This window comes from Salvelinus alpinus, chromosome 12, assembly GCF_045679555.1.
Source record: "Salvelinus alpinus chromosome 12, SLU_Salpinus.1, whole genome shotgun sequence".
Classification (NCBI taxonomy): Eukaryota; Metazoa; Chordata; class Actinopteri; order Salmoniformes; family Salmonidae; genus Salvelinus; species Salvelinus alpinus.
The window spans coordinates 52,289,864-52,309,547 of record NC_092097.1 but is presented as its reverse complement, the minus strand read 5'-3'; the positions used below and the strand labels follow the sequence as shown (position 1 = coordinate 52,309,547).

Below are 19,684 nucleotides of genomic sequence, written 5' to 3'. Positions count from 1 at the left end.
CCGCAGAGGGTCAAGAGAGAGACATTTGATCAGTCATGGAAATAAAAGTTCTGAAAACATGTTGGCTCACTATAATAAAAAGAAGATGGAGAACAAGCTATAAGATGAAAAATACCATCGTTTTGACGCCGGTACAGTCGACTAGCTTTAGCTAACGCTACCTACAGTTGCAAAAAATAATAATATTTCTTTACAAATCGATAGCTAAGACTATTGTTCAAACTCTTTGATCCCGACACACAGAGAGACTCATTCTAGATGTGGTATCATAAACGCCTTTTAGTTACTGTAAAAGAGCACACACATTGAAATCAATGTTTCATGAGAAGGTTTGCCTGTGTAGTAGCGTCCTAAGCTGATTCTGGGACAATGTTACAAGTTGGCCAAGCAAACTGTGGCGCAACGGGAGGGCAAGAGTGGAAACGACACAACCCGGTGGGGAGGCTGCCTCAGACATGACGGGTAGTGAACGAATGGAGGTGCAATCACATTCAAGACATCAGGAAAATGGAAAAGGGAGGCTCAGGCTCCAACATCGAATGTTCCTCCAACTCGGGTCAAGGAACCTGATTAAGTGATCGCACCGAATTGTACCCTATTCCTACATAGTACCGTGGGTGTGTTCTGGAGGGCCAGAGTACAAACGCACACCCTATATAAGGAGCATGGTGTCATTAGGGACATGTAACTATTCCCCAGGTCGTTGTTGTAAATGACAATGTGTTCTCAGTCAACTTACCTGGTAAAATAAGGGTTAAATAAAACTAAATCCCAAGGCTCTCAGAAAGCTAAGAGCATCAAAGTAGCTAAAGGTCGAAGACTATTTATTTATCTGTCGTATGTAAAGAATGTTGTCTCTTATGTATGGCATCTTATAGTGGCATAACAAGGTTGAGATAAATATCCATGTTTTGCATGTATTGATTCTTGGTGGAGTCGACAACAGGGGCCTGTTGGTATTTCAAAAAGCTGTATTTGAATAAAGGACACATCAAGACCAGAAGATACACGATACTCAAGGACGGACTGATTACTTGAAGGGCGATGTAAAACGGATTATTTGACAAACCGCCAACGGAAGTATTTGTGGCAGAAATGAATGATTTTGCTGCAGCCTTCTTGCCTTTCTGAAAATCGGAACTATCACGTGACAAAGAAAAAAATTACTTTGCACTGCGGCCTAAGATATTGGCACTGACACCCCTCAAGAGACGCACGTATCAACATTTAATGAAATGCCCCCTGCAATATGTCACCCATAGTAATATGAGGTTTGACCTTAAGACAGAAGTGTGACTGGGGCTGGCTGGCAGAGTAAAGTGAGAAGGGACTCACTGCAGCAGCAGCTGCCTGGTGAAGAGAAGGGACTGACTCCAGACCTGGTGGTGAGGTGTGACTCCAGACCCGGTGGTGAGGTGTGACTCCAGACCTGGTGGTGAGGTGTGACTCCAGACCTGGTGGTGAGGTGTGACTCCAGACCTGGTGGTGAGGTGTGACTCCAGACCTGGTGGTGAGGTGTGACTCCAGACCTGGTGGTGGGAAGGGACTGACTCCAGACCTGGTGGTGGGAAGGGACTGACTCCAGACCTGGTGTTGAGGTGTGACTCCAGACCTGGTGGTGAGAAGGGACTGACTCCAGACCTGGTGGTGAGGTGTGACTCCAGACCTGGTGGTGAGGTGTGACTCCAGACCTGGTGGTGAGGTGTGACTCCAGACCCGGTGGTGAGGTGTGACTCCAGACCTGGTGGTGAGGTGTGACTCCAGACCCGGTGGTGAGGTGTGACTCCAGACCTGGTGGTGAGGTGTGACTCCAGACCTGGTGGTGAGGACTGACTCCAGACCTGGTGGTGGGAAGGGACTGACTCCAGACCTGGTGGTGGGAAGGGACTGACTCCAGACCTGGTGGTGGGAAGGGACTGACTCCAGACCTGGTGGTGAGGTGTGACTCCAGACCTGGTGGTGGGAAGGGACTGACTCCAGACCCGGTGGTGAGGTGTGACTCCAGACCTGGTGGTGAGAAGGGACTGACTCCAGACCTGGTGGTGAGGTGTGACTCCAGACCTGGTGGTGGGAAGGGACTGACTCCAGACCTGGTGGTGAGGACTGACTCCAGACCTGGTGGTGGGAAGGGACTGACTCCAGACCTTGGTGTGAGGACTGACTCCAGACCTGGTGGTGAGGACTGACTCCAGACCTGGTGGTGAGGTGTGACTCCAGACCTGGTGGTGGGAAGGGACTGACTCCAGACCGGGTGGTGAGGACTGACTCCAGACCGGGTGGTGAGGTGTGACTCCAGACCCGGTGGTGAGGTGTGACTCCAGACCTGGTGGTGGGAAGGGACTGACTCCAGACCGGGTGGTGAGGACTGACTCCAGACCTGGTGGTGGGAAGGGACTGACTCCAGACCTGGTGGTGAGGTGTGACTCCAGACCTGGTGGTGAGAAGGGACTGACTCCAGACCTGGTGGTGAGGTGTGACTCCAGACCTGGTGGTGAGAAGGGACTGACTCCAGACCTGGTGGTGAGGTGTGACTCCAGACCTGGTGGTGAGGACTGACTCCAGACCTGGTGGTGAGGTGTAACTCCAGACCTGGTGGTGGGAAGGGACTGACTCCAGACCTGGTGGTGAGGACTGACTCCAGACCTGGTGGTGGGAAGGGACTGACTCCAGACCTGGTGGTGAGGTGTGACTCCAGAGCAGACAATCATCACTAAAAACAAAAGATCTGACACTCCTTTCATTCCATAGTGTTTCCTAGCTGCAATATAATGACATTCATGATCATTATGGCTCAGTAGGAAGGGGAACAAGGGTGTACAAATTGTACCCTGCTCCCTATATAGTGCACTACTTGTCAACAGGGCCCGCATAGGGCTCTGGTTAAAAGTAGTGCACTATATAGGTGGTAGGGTGCCATTTTGAATGCACGCGCCCAAAGAAAACATTGACCTACTCAACCGGGTCAAAGGTGGTTGTACAAAACACACAAAGACAAACCACACCACCCACATGAAAAGGTCAGTGCTTTAAGTTGTCTCTAACTACAATAGCGACGGTGTTTTCTGCCTCTACCATTATAATCACACCATTGAACGGCTATTAGTACATGCTAGCCTCTGTACTCTACAGGGAGAAGCTGCTGTCTACCAGTGGAACATAAATGGAAAGTTTGGATTCTTCCACTACTACAGAGGCAGTGTTTCCTACCTCTACCATGCATCATTGCACGACTGAATGGATCGCAAAACCAAAACATCATCACACCACTGAATGAATAGCCCAACCAGCCAGGCAGATGAAAAGCGTATCTTTTCATCAGCCAGAACAGACATCTTTTCACCAGCCATTAATGCTCTGTCTGCAGCTGAAAGGGAACAGAAAGATATCCTGCTGCCACTAAAATGTTCATGTGGAATAGTCTGAGGTTGGTCAGGAATCAGGAAGAGCTGCAATTATATAGTTTTAATTAAGAGATCAGCCAGAGAGAAAATAGAGTGAGAGCGGTAGAATGAAAAAGTAAGAGAGTGATGGAGTGAGAGAGTGAAGGAGAGAGTGAAGGAGAGCGAGTGAAAGAGAGAGTGAAGGAGAGAGAGTGATGGAGAGAGAGTGAAGGAGTGAGATGGTGAATGAGAGAAAGTGAAGGAGAGCGAGAGTGAAGGAGAGAGAGTGAAGGAGTGAGATGGTGAATGAGAGAGAGTGAAGGAGTGAGAGAGAGAGATAGTATGAAGGAGTGAGAGGGTGAATGAGAGAGAGTGAAGTGAAGGAATGATAGAGAGAGAGAGAGAGAGAGAGTATGAAGGAGTGAGAGTGTGAAGGAGAGAGAGTGAAGGAATGATAGAGAGAGAGAGAGTATGAAGGAGTGAGAGGGTGAATGAGAGAGTGAAGAAGTGAAGGAATGATAGAGAGAGAGAGAGAGTATGAAGGAGTGAGAGGGTGAAGGAGAGAGAGTGAAGGAATGATAGAGAGAGAGAGAGTATGAAGGAGTGAGAGGGTGAAGGAGAGAGAGTGAAGGAATGATAGAGAGAGAGAGAGTATGAAGGAGTGAGAGGGTGAAGGAGAGAGAGTGAAGGAATGATAGAGAGAGAGAGAGTATGAAGGAGTGAGAGGGGGAAGGAGGAGCTCATACATTAGAATGTCCACACCCATCGCCACTTGCTCTCCAGCTTGTAGATATACATCACCCATCAAGACAAGACTGATAAGACAGTGTGTGTGCACATGGATGTGTGTGTGTCCGTGTGTGTGTCCATGTGTGTGTGCACATGGATGTGTGTGTGTCCGTGTGTGTGTCCATGTGTGTGTCCATGTGTGTGTGCACATGGATGTGTGCGTGTCCGTGTGTGTGTGTCCGTGTGTGTGTCCATGTGTGTGTGCACATGGATGTGTGTGTGTCCGTGTGTGTGTCCATGTGTGTGTGCACATGGATGTGTGTGTGTCCGTGTGTGTGTCCATGTGTGTGTGTACCTGCATGCATACACAGAGTTGCTGTGATAACAGAGAGATGGCGAGTTGAAGCGGTGGGTGCTGTGACGACCTTGGGGACAGCAGCGTTAATGGCTCACTGAAAGACTGGTAGTCTGAAACTCAAATCGCTCCCTATTCCCTATTGAGGGCTCCAGGGCCCATAGGGCTCTGGTCAAACGTAGTGCATCATATAGGGTGCGATTTGGGACGCCTCTGTAGGCTCCTCTATTGTACCCCAGCCCACTGAAGTACTCGGATACGTCCCAAACGGCACACTATTCACCAGAGAGGGGAACAAGAACCAATTCTGCAAGTCCTAAGCAAGTCTCACGTGCTAACCTTCGAGTCTTGAGTCAAGTTCCAATAATGGGCGAGTCTCAAGTAAAGTCTCATGTTCCACAGCTCACGTCGAGTCAAGTCACATGTCCCTAATTTTGGTTTGCGAGTCCTCAAGTCAATGATTAAGTGTTTTATATAAATGTCATTGAAATTGCAACGCATCAGTGATTTTGGATCCACATGTTTTACAAACTGCATCCTTTCCCCGCCACTACCACATAGTCTTTGAACCCGGATGTATCGATTTCTGGGACCAATGATGCCCTGATGCAGAGGTGGCACCACAGGTCCCAGAGTGATGGGGCAAATTGTTTTCCCTGGGGCCCGGAGCTTTTCCTCATCTGGTAACCTAAGCAGGTATAAATCAGGACCCTATAGGGTTTGACAGTGATTCATTAGTTGTAAAAAGGGTTTTATACAGGCAATGAGACTAGATTACATTTTTTGCAGACACCCTTATCCAGAGCAATTTTGGTGAAGTGCCTTGCTCAAGGGCACACTAACAGATTGTTCACCTAGTCAGCTCAGAGATTCAAACCAGTCTCTTTTTCGGTTACTGACCCAACACTCTTAATCACTAGGCTACCTTCCACTTAGATGTATGGATATTTTCAAAACAGGTCACATGGTTTTAAAGAAATTCCGGTAAAAATGCATGGCCCTAGGGAGAATGAGAACTTTGTCAAACAGCAGCAACCTTGTACTTGTTCATATGAATGATATTAAACCTAGACTAACAGGGGGTTTCCTTTACATAGACACACAGACAACCATTGTAATTGGATAATAGAACTCACTGGGAAGAGCTTGCTTTATGCAGGTCTGCATCGTGTAGGCCTATGCAACTGTACGTACAAAGTAACACAGTCAAATTACTGTATGTAATCAGTATTGTGTTGGATTCATTTCAGTTCATCATTTTGGATTGAAAAGGTCAAGATAGTCTAGCCAGCCGGAAGACAGTGGAGCGGCGCACGCTTTGCGCTTTGCTAGATGACGGCCTGATCAACTTGTGACTTCCGTGAATCTGATTGGCCAAGACACATAACAGAAAGCACAGAACCTGCACCTCTCCGAAAAAATAAAGGACAGATCGGCCTACATTGTGCGCGAGATGACAAATCGAGTCTCTCGAGTCATACAGCTCAAGACCAAGTTGAGTCACAAGTCATAGAAGCTCAAGACCAAGTTGAGTCACAAGTCATAGAAGCTCAAGACCAAGTTGAGTCACACGTTATAGAAGCTCAAGACCAAGTTGAGTCACGAGTCATAGAAGCTCAAGACCAAGTTGAGTCACGAGTCATTGACGCTCAAATCGAAGTCGAGTGTCAAGTGTTTTTTCTTTTTGTCAAGTCAAGTCTCAAGTAGAACAATTTGTGACTTGAGTAGTACTCGAGACCATGTCACGTGACTCGATTCCACATCTCTGCTATTCTCTATATAATGCCTGGGCTCTGGTAAAAAATTGTGAACTACGTAGGCTGGGAATAGTGTGCAGTTTGGGACTGAGAGAGAGACACTGAGAGAGAGACACCGAGAGAGAGACACCGAGAGAGAGACACTGAGGGAGAGACACAGAGAGAGAGACACAGAGAGAGAGACTGAGAGAGAGACACTGAGAGAGAGATACAGAGAGAGAAACACAGAGAGAGACACTGAAAAAGAGACACAAAGAGAGACACAAAGAGAGAGACACAGAGAGAGAGAGACACAGAGAGAGAGACAGAGATAGCGACACAGAGAGACACAGAGAGAGAGACACACAGAGAGACACAGAGAGAGACACAGAGAGAGAGACAATTCTCCAGAAACTAACAGATACCCAGACGACAATGACTATTTGCAAATGGATTTCTTTCACACAGGCTACAACAAACCTGTTGATTTCCAGACGTTCTGGGGAACATACCGTATAAAAACATCGAAATGTTATTACCTCTACATAACAATACTTTGTAACACTAAAATTGACCTGCCATATTATATCCTTCCTTGCCATTTTCTATTCTATGGGTATTCTATTCAATGTTATATGTTCAACTAGCCTACAATGTTATGTGTTCAACTAGCCTACAATGTTATATATTCAACTAACCTACAATGTTATGTGTTCAACTAGCCTACAATATTATGTGTTCAACTAGCCTACAATGTTATGTGTTCAACTAGCCTAAAATGTTATATATTCAACTAGCCTACAATGTTATGTGTTCAACTAGCCTACAATGTTTTATGTTCAACAAGCCTACAATGTTATTTCTTCAACTGGCCTACAATGTTATTTGTTCAACAAGCCTACAATGTTATATATTCAACTAGCCTACAATGGTATATGTTCAACTAGCCTACAATGTTATGTGTTCAACTAGCCTACAATGTTATGTGTTCAACTAGCCTACAATGTTATATGTTCAACTAGACTACAATGTTATAAGTTCAACTAGACTACAATGTTTTATGTTCAACTAGCCTACAATGTTATATGTTCAACTAGACTACAATGTTATATGTTCAACTAGACTACAATGTTTTATGTTGAACTAGACTACAATGTTATATGTTGAACTAGACTACAATGTTATATATTCAACTAGCCTACAATGTTATGTGTTCAACTAGACTACAATGTTATGTGTTCAACTAGCCTACAATGTTATGTGTTCAACTAGCCTACAATGTTATATATTCAACTAGCCTACAATGTTATGTGTTCAACTAGACTACAATGTTATGTGTTCAACTAGACTACAATGTTATGTGTTCAACTAGACTACAATGTTATATGTTGAACTAGACTACAATGTTATATGTTGAACTAGACTACAATGTTATGTGTTCAACTAGACTACAATGTTATGTGTTCAACTAGACTACAATGTTATATGTTGAACTAGACTACAATGTTATGTGTTCAACTAGACTACAATGTTATGTGTTCAACTAGCCTACAATGTTATGTGTTCAACTAGCCTACAATGTTATGTGTTCAACTAGCCTACAATGTTATGTGTTCAACTAGCCTACAATGTTATGTGTTCAACTAGCCTACAATGTTATGTGTTCAACTAGCCTACAATGTTATGTGTTCAACTAGACTACAATGTTATGTGTTCAACTAGACTACAATGTTATGTGTTCAACTAGCCTACAATGTTATGTGTTCAACTAGACTACAATGTTATGTGTTCAACTAGACTACAATGTTATGTGTTCAACTAGCCTACAATGAAAAGCGAGTCAGAGACTGAGAGATACCAAACTTATTTCAAGATTAACGTGAATCATACTAGACAATGTGAATATTTGTATTCTTACCGGAGAAAGCGAATATGAAAACCCACACAGCCTTGTACAGCGTTTGACACATTCTCGCTCTCTCTAAATTCAATTCAATTCAAGGGGCTTTATTGACGCGGGAAACATATGTTAACATTGCCAAAGCAAGTGAAGTAGATAATAAACAAAATAAACAATAAACAATTGTGAAATAAACAATAAAATTGAACAGTAAACATTACATTCACACAAGTTCCAAAATAATAAAGACATTTCAAATGTCATGTTATGTCTATATAAAGTGTTGTAACGATGTGCAAATGGTTAAAGTACAAAAGGGAAAATAAAATAGATTAAAAAATAAATATGGGTTGTATTTACAATGGTGTTTGTTCTTCACTGGTTGACCTTTTCTTGTGGCAACAGGTCACAAATCTTGCTGCTGTGATGGCACGCTGTGGTATTTCACCCAGGAGATATGGGAGTTTATCAAAATTGGGTTTGTTTTCAAATTCTTTGTGGGTCTGTGTAATCTGAGGGAAATATGTGTCTCTAATATGGTCATACATTTGGCACGAGGTTAGGAAGTGCTGCTCAGTTTCCACCTCATTTTGTGGGCAGTGTGCACATAGCCTGTCTTCTCTTGGGAGCCAGGTCTGCCTACGGCGGCCTTTCTCAATAGCATGGCTATGCTCACTGAGTCTGTACATAGGCTAAGCTTTCCTTAAGTTTGGATCAGTCACAGTGGTCAGGTATTCTGCCACTGTGTACTCTATGTTCAGGGCCAAATTGCATTCTAGCTTGCTCTGTTTTTTTGTGAATTCTTTCCAATGTGTCAAGTCTCTTTTTCTTTTCTCATGATTTGGTTGGGTCTAATTGTGTTCCTGTCCTGGGGCTCTGTGAGGTCTGTTTGTGTTTGTGAACAGAACCCCAGGACCACCTTGCTTAGGGGACTCTTCTACAGGTTTATCTCTCTGTAGGTGATGGCTTTGTTATGGAAGGTTTGGGAATCACTTCATTTTAGGTAGTTGTAGAATTTAACGTCTCTTTTCTGGATTTTGATAATTAGTGGGTCTCTCTCTCTCTCTCTCTCTCTCTAATGAATACTTCAAAGAGTTCCAAAGTGTATGGCGAGCCCAAGGCTATTCTACACAAAACAATGTGCTCCAATCAAAGGAAACCGCTCTGTCAAGCTGTTCACTAAAGTTGACTTGTCAGCCAGAGAGGGAGCCGGGAGCGAGGACTATTTTCTCCTCATTGTGGCTCTGCTAATCTAAGAATCAAAAGCTAGGCTGATCCCAGATCTGTTTGTGCACAGATTAGCAGAGCCACAGGAAGGCTGATCCCAGATCATCTTCGTGCTCAGATGCTCAGTTACTGGAGAACTTTGCTGCAATGCAGGACATTTAAAACTTGTAGTGTGTTTGAGGTTTAAAAAGGCATCTGAAGTTTGTAATTTCCACTTCGAAATTTCTGACAATTTTCCTTACACAAAACGTATAAACCCCTACAAAGGTGTCCATTAATGTGGCTCCCGAGTGGCGCAGCGGTCTAAGGCACTGCATTGCAGTGCTATAGGTGTTACTACAGACACGTGTTCATTGCAGGCTGTGCCACAACCGGCAGTGGCCGGGAGTCCCATAGGACGGTGCACAATTGGCCCAGCATCGTCCGGGTTAGGGGAGGGTTTGGCCGGTGGGCCTTTACTTGGCTCTAGTGGGCTGACCTGTGTCGCCAGTTGAACGGTGTTTCCTCTGATACATTGGTGCGGCTGTCTTCCGGGCTAAACTGGCGGGTTTTAAAACTTCTTCCGGACCGGTGTCCCTTCCGCGGGACGGTTGAGCTAACGTAGGCTAATGCATTTAGCATGAAGTTGTACGTAACAAGAACATTTCCCAGGACGTAGACGTATCTGATATGGGCAGAAAGCTTACATTCTTGTTAAACTAACTGCACTGTCTAATTTACAGTAGCTATTACAGTGAACGAATGCCATGATATTGTTTGAGGAGAGTGCAAAGTTTTGAACATGAAAAGTTATTATTAAACAAATTAGGCACATTTGGGCAGTCTTGATACAACATTTGTAACAGGAATGCAATGGTTGATTGGATCAGTCTAAAACGTTGCACACACACTGCTGCCATCTAGTGGACAAAATCTAAATTGCAGCTGCGCTGGAATAATACATTATGGCCTTTCTCTTGCATTTCAAAGATGATGGTACAAAAAAAATACAAAAAGAATGGTTGGTTTTTTCTTAGTATTATCTTTTACCAGATCTATTGTGTTATATTCTCCTACATTCCTTCAACGTGTTTCCTTTCAAATGGTACCAAGACTATGCATATCCTTGCTTCAGGGCCTGAGTTACAGGCAGTTAGATTTGGGTATGACATTTAAGGCGAAAATTGAAAACAAGGGGCGGATCCTTAAGCGCTTTTAGGGAGTCTGGTTAGGCGGGTCATGTTTTCGGAGGACGCATGACTCCTCCTTTGCCTCTCCTGAGGCCGTTGGGGAGTTTCAGGATGAGACAAGATTAAAAAAAGGGCATAAAAAAATAATAAAATAAATAAGTGCCCATTAATTCTAATCCACATAATAATAAACATGTCCTGTTGCTGCAGGATTATTTTCCTGCTGCAGCAAACTGGCTCAATTGAAGAATTTATACCTGTAGATGTGAAAATTCTTCTTTAAATGAGGCAATCTGAATGAAAAACGTAAACTTAATATACGCTCTGGATATCACTTTGTTGACCTGTAGTGTGTGTGTGTGTGTGTGTGAGACCCTTCATATACAGCACAGTGCAACAGAACATATTAGGATAAATCGTAGATAGAACCAATTACCGGTATCTCATACTGAACTGCCAGTGAGTGTGTGTGTGTGTGTCTCTGTCTGTGTGTGTGTGTGTGTGTGTGTTGTCTGTGTATAGGGTTATCTTAAGCCTTTATATATCCATAACCATCATCCAAAGACAGCTACACAACTGGCTTAGGATGTCATAGTTTTCTATACGTGAAATCTTCATAATAGATTGTATGACAGTATACCTACTTACTATATAGACAGAGCACGAGGTAGAATACTGGTCTGTTAAATAGCACGGGCTAAAGTAAGAATAGAAATCCACTCTTGTTGGCTTGGTAATTACAATTCCAAATCAATTCCAAGCCCAGAACACGTCAAAACATAACAATAGGCCTGATGACATAATAAGGCCTAACAACATTATTACTTTCTCCTAAATACTAATAGACTACAACATGTTGCAGCAGCAGCTTCGTGTTGCTGTCCATAGACTCACGGTGCTGAAGTTGCGAGGCCCGCACACCTCTCCCTGGAAGCGGCAGTAAAGTAGCATCTCCTCCATCTGGTGGCCGAGGCGGTCCAGGAGCTGCTGCATGGACGGCTGGGACTCCAGGGGAGGCGGCAAAAAGTGGTTGAAGTCCAGGATCCGAGAGAGCGGAGACCAGGGCGGCTCGTTGCTGCTGCCGATGTCATGGTCGGTCCCGGGTGTGAGCGCGTCCCTGACGCTGGGGGACACTTGCCAGTTCCTCCCTAGAAGTCCTAACCACCTTCCCGCGCTGAATATGTCCGGTTTCTTCATGCGACGTGGTAAGAGGAGATTCTGGTTACAGATGGTCACAGCGGGGAAAACAAGACGTTTGGCGTACACCATATGCGCTTTGGTGTGCACGGGAGAGGAAAGCAGGTACCGGACCCGGTTTGAGGACCAGGTGAAGAGGAGCGCGAGAGCTGTGAGGAAAGCCAACAGCCAGGCGAGCCTTCGGGGGTAGGAGCCGCTCAGAAATACATGTCTCAGGCCGTGGAAAGTGGTGTGTTTCAGGAACAGCTTCCCGGCTTCCGCGACAGAGCCCGGCGTTCTGCTGGCTTTCGGTACCGAATCGCACTGACACATTTTTGGAGAGATAGGCTAGGTAGTGTAAGGATTAAGACTGACCCGACCACCGCTGATGGGCTGGCATCAGTCCTGGTCCGGCATTGACCATGGAGTCAAAGCCCCAATCCAGATAGATCTGTCTGTCTGTCTGTCTGTCTGTCTGTCAATTACTTATTGTTGGCAGAGTCATCCAGGAAAATCTTTGTGCTGGTTAGAACGCGCGCTATCCTCTCCTGAGCTCATGCACTGAGCTCTTTCTATTGAAAGTCTGCCAGTAGGAGGCTGTGCCTGTGAGGCTGTGAGGGGTGCTCACTGCTCGTCTTCTGTCACCATATAGGAAGAGAGAACGCTCTCTATTCCCGGGGTAGCCAAATTGTTCAAGATTATTAAATGTCGCGTCCCCGCGTGCAGTTGCAGGACCGAAGAAAGTGTATCTCACGTGCGGTTTGACCAAACCGTTCCAATTCATAGAAACAAACGGTCATCATATGACAACATCGCACTGCATGCAAAGGACACACATCCCCGTCCCTCCTTCATCCCCCATTCCTTCTTCATCCCTCCAGATTGTTCTATTGTGTTATTGACTGTACGTTTGTTTATGTGTAACTCTGTGTTGTTGTTTTTGTTGCACTGCTTTGCTTTATCTTGGCCAGTTCGCAGTTGTAAATGAGAACTTGTTCTCAACTGGCCAAATAATAGTGAAATAAAAATAAATAAAAATCCCCCATCCCTCTACCCCCTATTCCTCCTTCATCTCTCCATCCCACCATTCCTTCTCCATCCCTCCATTCCTCCTCAATCCCTCCACCCCACCATTTCTCCTCTCTCTCTCTACACCCCTCTATTCCTCCTTCATCCCTCCCTCCATTCCTCATTCATCCCTCCATCCCTCCTTCATCTCTCCATCCCTCCATTATCTCTCTCCATCCCTCCTTTATCTCTCCATCCCTCAATTCCTCCTCCATCCTTTCATCCCCCCATTCCCCCAGGCCATCATTCATCCCTCCATTATTCCTTTAACTCTACATACATACATTTTTCATTTCCAAAAGCTGCGTTCCTTCTCCTTCTCCTTGTAGGTTTTAGTCACATTCCATAATAATTTCGCATTAGTGAACTCACTCTATAGACACCTTCCTCTTTAAATCCTTGGACTTGTTGAAACATTTTATTTTATTTTGTTCATATTCAAAGACAACAAATTTATCCATTTTTAATTCTCAGGGTTTTCCCACAAGACATATTTCACACTCCAACTTGACAACTCTTCTTATTTAACACACGTCTTTCCCTCTGTCTAGCCAACTCCAACTTGACAACTCTTCTTACATACCACACGTCTTTCCCTCTGTCTAGTCAACTCCAACTTGACAACTCTTCTTACATAGCACACGTCTTTCCCTCTGTCTAGTCAACTCCAACTTGACAACTCTTCTTATTTAACACACGTCTTTCCCTCTGTCTAGTCAACTCCAACTTGACAACTGTTCTTACATAGCACACGTCTTTCCCTCTGTCTAGTCAACTCCAACTTGACAACTCTTCTTACATACCACACGTCTTTCCCTCTGTCTAGCCAACTCCAACTTGACAACTCTTCTTATTTAACACACGTCTTTCCCTCTGTCTAGCCAACTCCAACTTGACAACTCTTCTTACATACCACACGTCTTTCCCTCTGTCTAGTCAACTCCAACTTGACAACTCTTCTTACATAGCACACGTCTTTCCCTCTGTCTAGTCAACTCCAACTTGACAACTCTTCTTACATACCACACGTCTTTCCCTCTGTCTAGCCAACTCCAACTTGACAACTCTTCTTACATACCACACGTCTTTCCCTCTGTCTAGCCAACTCCAACTTGACAACTCTTCTTACATAGCACACGTCTTTCCCTCTGTCTAGTCAACTCCAACTTGACAACTCTTCTTACATACCACACGTCTTTCCCTCTGTCTAGCCAACTCCAACTTGACAACTCTTCTTACATACCACACGTCTTTCCCTCTGTCTAGTCAACTCCAACTTGACAACTCTTCTTATTTAACACACGTCTTTCCCTCTGTCTAGCCAACTCCAACTTGACAACTCTTCTTACATACCACACGTCTTTCCCTCTGTCTAGCCAACTCCAACTTGACAACTCTTCTTACATAGCACATGTCTTTCCCTCTGTCTAGCCAACTCCAACTTTTAGAACAAGGAAAAGCACATACATCGTACTGTTCCCAATGGTATGTCTGTTGCTAAGAGGTCATTGGCAGAAATCTTTAATTCCATCACAGTGAATGAATGTACACCACAGGAGGTTGGTGACACCTGAATTAGGGAGAACGGGATCGTGGTAATGACTGGATCGGAGTCATTGGAATGGTATCAAATACATCAAACAAGTGGTTTCCAGGTCTTTGATGCCATTCCATCGACTCCGTTCCAGACATTATTATGAGCCGTCCTCCCCTCAGCAGCCCCCACTGACGTACACTAACACTAACAACCACCACACTCCCCCTGACCTCAACACAACATGCATTCCATTAGTACAGCCCAATGTAGGCGTTGTTCCGTTTTCTACATGTATAAGTGGGCTAAGGATGGAAAGACTGGCGGTACGTGTGGTATCCAAATGTTTCTTGATGACTTTGATGTGACGTGTATATAACAGATCCAGAGGAGAGAACATTCCGCCATTACTTTACTGTAACTACAGTCCCCTGGGACTATTGGCTAAATGTATGACACAGGTTGAATTCTGAACAGGTAGACAAGTGTTAGGTGAAAGTGTTTTTCGGTGTTAAGTATGACTGATTCAAATAATTATTATCAATGTTTTTTTTTGTTACACCCATCTGATCTTTCTGATAAGAATGTGGTTTGATGATAGTAGTTCCTTTTATAAATTTTTTTTTAAATGTAACTTCCTTTTTAAATTTTTCCTTTGATATTTTCATACAAAGGCAAGCCTACTTTCGATAAAGGTTTTCATCTCTCTATCAAACATCACCAAAGTGGGTCTTCCTTTTTAATAAGGTTTAGAGTACCTTCCTCTTTCTATGGTGTCACTAACAGTTTATGTGATCTGAGAAACTGGTCTGCACAGTCTGAAATGCCCGTCACCAGACCTGGGTTCAAATAGTATTTTAAATCATTTCAAATATTTTAGCTGGGTTTGATTGAGCTTTCCTAGCTTAACGGAATCAATTGAATAGTTGCAAAAGTGTAAACCCCATTCACTGGTCACTCCAGGCAGGCTAAAGCAAACAATCAAACATGTTGAAAAGTATTTGAATCCAGGTCTGGCCATTACAGAGACATTGACCTGACATTTGTGCTCCGGGACATTGGCTGGTGATGGTGAGGGAGTGGTTTCATGCTTGAATGGGTATCCATTGTGAAGTGTTTAGACTCAAGGTGGATGTCAGTTGAGCTTAAACTAGCTTTGTCAAGTATTTCTGTGTGTGTGTGCGTGCGCGCGCGCGTGTGTGTGTGTGTGTGTGTGTGTGTGTGTGTGTGTGTGTGTGTGTGTGTGTGTGTGTGTGTGTGTGTGTGTGTGTGTGTGTGTGTGTGTGTGTGTGTGTGTGTGTGTGTGTGTGTGCGTACAGAGTCTGTGACCCTTACAAAGTCATCTGGCAGGCATGTCAGACATGTACTGTATGTGTGTGCATATATAATCCATTCAATCATGTCACTCTCTCTTCCCTGTCTGCTACAGCATATCAATGTCCATTTAAAAACATTCCGTGTTTTTTCTCTGTGGATTACTCACTTCAACATGACAAGTGATAATCATCTGGGCTGAAGGAGTGTGTCTACATTGGATGTAAAAAAAAATGAAAACGTGGTATTTACAGGATTTGTATCCCAGTAATCGGTATCTGCTTGGTTTAATGAAACTGTACAATATGATGTGTCATGGAGGCTGCGTTTGTATAGTGATCTACTTTTGACCAGGGCCCATTTGCGACAGGCTCCTAGGGTCAGAAATATAGATTTCACACAGAGCTGGCAATCTTCAAACTAACTTCCTGGATCTGGACATTATGTGGGATTTCAGTTCCTTTTGTATGTGTTCTAGTCCCCTGCGTCTCTCCTCTCATCCTCTCTCATTCCCTCAGCTCATCAGTACCAAACATATCTGAGAGAAACGCTGGGTGTGTCTGTGCGTGTCTGTGAGTGTGTGTGTGTGTGTGTGTGTGTGTGTGTGTGTGTGTGTGTGTGTGTGTGTGTGTGTGTGTGTATCGGTATCTGGCTGTGCTACAAAAAACTAATCCCAGCAGCTAGGGGGATAATGACACACGTGACAACAGAGAAACATGATCCCAGTGAACAGCTAAACAATAAACAATTATACCCTTTGGGACATAATGTTATCTAACTCCCATTACCGTGCTGTCCTTAGCTGATCAATTCATTATGAAGGAGAAGCACGCAGGCAAGCAAAGATGTTGTTGATTTACTTCATAGGCGAGGTCTCTGGTCTTTTAATCACTTTGTATGACTGAAATACATGTAGGCATTTGCTTTGCGGAAACAATTTGACTGAATGGAAAATATCCACCGGAAATAACCACTGGGAAAAAAACATTGGAGACAGGCCAACATAAATCTCACATTGGAGACAGGCCAACATAAACCTCACATTGGAGACAGGCCAACATAAACCTCACATTGGAGACAGGCCAACATAAACCTCACATTAGAGACAGCCCAACATAAACCTCACATTGGAGACAGGCCAACATAAACCTCACATTGGAGACAGGCCAACATAAACCTCACATTGGAGACAGGCCAACATAAACCTCACATTGGAGACCGGCCAACAAACCTCACATTGGAGACAGGCCAACATACACCTCACATTGGAGACAGGCCAACATAAACCTCACATTGGAGACAGGCCAACATAAACCTCACATTGGAGACAGGCCAACATAAACCTCACATTGGAGACAGGCCAACATGAACCTCACATTAGAGACAGGCCAACATAAACCTCACATTGGAGACAGGCCAACATAAACCTCACATTAGAGACAGGCCAACATAAATCTCACATTGGAGACAGGCCAACATAAACCTCACATTGGAGACAGGCCAACATAAACCTCACATTGGAGACCGGCCAACAAACCTCACATTGGAGACAGGCCAACATAAACCTCACATTGGAGACAGGCCAACATAAATCTCACATTGGAGACAGGCCAACATAAACCTCACATTGGAGACAGGCCAACAAACACCTCACATTGGATACAGTCCAACATAAACCTCACATTGGAGACAGGCCAACATACACCTCACATTGGAGACAGGCCAACATAAACCTCACATTGGAGACAGGCCAACATAAACCTCACATTGGAGACAGGCCAACATAAACCTCACATTGGAGACAGGCCAACAAACCTCACATTGGAGACAGGCCAACATAAACCTCACATTGGAGACAGGCCAACATAAACCTCACATTGGAGACAGGCCAACATAAACCTCACATTGGAGACTGGCCAACATAAACCTCACATTGGAGACCGGCCAACAAACCTCACATTGGAGACAGGCCAACATACACCTCACATTGGAGACAGGCCAACATAAACCTCACATTGGAGACAGGCCAACATAAACCTCACATTGGAGACAGGCCAACATAAACCCCACATTAGAGACAGGCCAACAAACCTCACATTGGAGACAGGCCAACATAAACCTCACATTGGTTCAATAGAAGGTTTACAAAGATAAATAAATAAGACTTTTTCTTCTTGGATAAAAGAATCTGTCTGGATGATTGGTAATGGGAAGAGAACATTCAGCCTTTAGCTGAAAGCCTATTGATTTATCTATGTAGAATGGAACAACGTTGTGGTCCTCATAAAAGAGGACCTCTTCATTTCTTGGAAGGAACATATGGAATAAAACCTTTAAATAGCCATACTCACTTTTATGGGCCTTTCCTGTCAGTAGTCTATACGTGTCCCTTCTATCTGTGATAGATATGAGAATTTATGGAAGTTGGAGAAGGACATTCTCTCAAATTGACAAAGTACATCTGAGCAGTCTATGCATTTTTCCATTCTATAAGTGAATGTATGTAACAATGCGTGGACGTGGAAGAAGTGGGAGAAGGACACATGCTCCCAAATTGGTTAAGCGGCAGTTGAACGCAAAAGACCGCGGCTTTGGATACCATGAAGGTAGGTGCAGAACAGTAGAGTAACACTTCTAAGGGCTAGTTCTTTATCACACTGTAACAGAGAGAAAGGTCCTTTCCCAGAAAACAGTGTCTTGCCTAGTCAGGTTCAAATACCACTTTGAAAGGCTTCAAGTGCAGTACAATCAGTAAAAATGACAACACCACTTCCTATATAGCCAGTAAAATGATGTGCCAGAGGCTAATCAAACGTGGCTGGCTACTCATGGTGACCCACAGTGCAATAGATCAAATCAAATACTTCACTCAAGTGGAATTAATTGTCCTTGTTTTGTCTCTGAAGCTTTGTGCCAGTTTTAGTTTTGTATAGCGTGATTATGAGTTGTTCGATCAAGTCTGGTAACGTCTGGGCTCCCGAGTAGCACGGTGGTCTAAGGCACATGCATCTCAGTCGCCCGGGTTTTGGCCGGTGTAGGCCGTCATTGTAAAATAATAATTTGTTCCTAACTGACTTGCCTGGTTAAATAAAGGTAGGATAAATGTAATAAATAATGCACAGCACTTCACATGTTTAGGGGAGTAGAGTGACTGACAGGACAACTACACCGTTTAGAAATGAATTGTCTCTAGGTTATCTGAGAACAGTTTACTGCTGCCAGACTCTGGGGAGACAGGGCCATGTTGACTGGGTCAATTTTGGGGTTGACACTGTGTTCTCTCTCTATCTGTACACCATCTCTTTCACTCAGTATACACCTCTGTCTCCCTCTCTCTCTCTCTCTCTCTCTATCTCTCAGTACGTGCTCTCTCTCTCAGTACACTCATGTCTCTCTCTCTCTTTCTCTCTCTCTCTCTTTCAGTGCGTGCTTTCTCTCTCAGTACACTCATCTCTCTCTCTCTCTCTCTCTTTCTCTCTCTCTCTCTTTCAGTGCGTGCTTTCTCTCTGAGTAAACTCATCTCTCTCTCTCTAATTCTCTCTCTATCTCTCAGTACGTGCCCTCTCTCTCTCTTTCTCTCCCTCTCTCTCTCTCTCTCTCTCTCTCTCTCTCTCTTTCTCTCAGCATGTGCTATATCTTAGTACACATCTCTCTCTCTTTCTCTCCCTCTGTATTCTCTCAGTCAGAATTCTCCCTCCTTCTCGCTCTCTCATTCTGTCTACCTAATTTGTTCTCTCTCCCCCACTGAGGATGTTCAGTTCCAAGATTGTTCAGAGAATCAGCGAGGGAGGAAGCAAGGGAAGAAGGAAGGGAGGGAGGAGGAACCCGTGCAGCTGCAGAGTAGACAAGACAGACAGACAGAGAGATAGGAGCAGGTGGTGATTTACTGAGACAATTTAGAGGATAATTGTGTACATGATCCATCTTTAACGGCTGCTGACCAAATGGCACCGTATTCCCTACATAGTCCGCTAATTTGGAAAAATAGCATACTACCTAGGGAACAGAGTGTCATTTTGGCTACACCTGTTTTTGAGGACAAGCGTCACCAGCCAGGCTCCTTTTCCAATAATCACACCCTTAACACTATCATCTG

General features: G+C 44.3%; 1 protein-coding gene across 5 annotated transcripts in view; it reads right to left on the bottom strand.

The window, feature by feature from the left end:
* The window catches only part of LOC139536333 (acid-sensing ion channel 1B), a 381,353-nt gene that overhangs the window by 44,568 nt on the left and 317,101 nt on the right, over nt 1-19,684 (bottom strand). Inside the window, exon 1 of one of the 5 annotated variants that reach the window (XM_071336786.1) lies at nt 11,391-12,401. The exons of the other annotated variants lie outside the window; for them this stretch is intronic. Coding sequence (XP_071192887.1) covers nt 11,391-12,005 — 615 coding nt within the window. The 5' untranslated portion in view covers nt 12,006-12,401. Of the gene's footprint in view, nt 1-11,390; nt 12,402-19,684 lie in introns of those variants that run through there. 5 annotated transcript variants of the gene reach the window in all.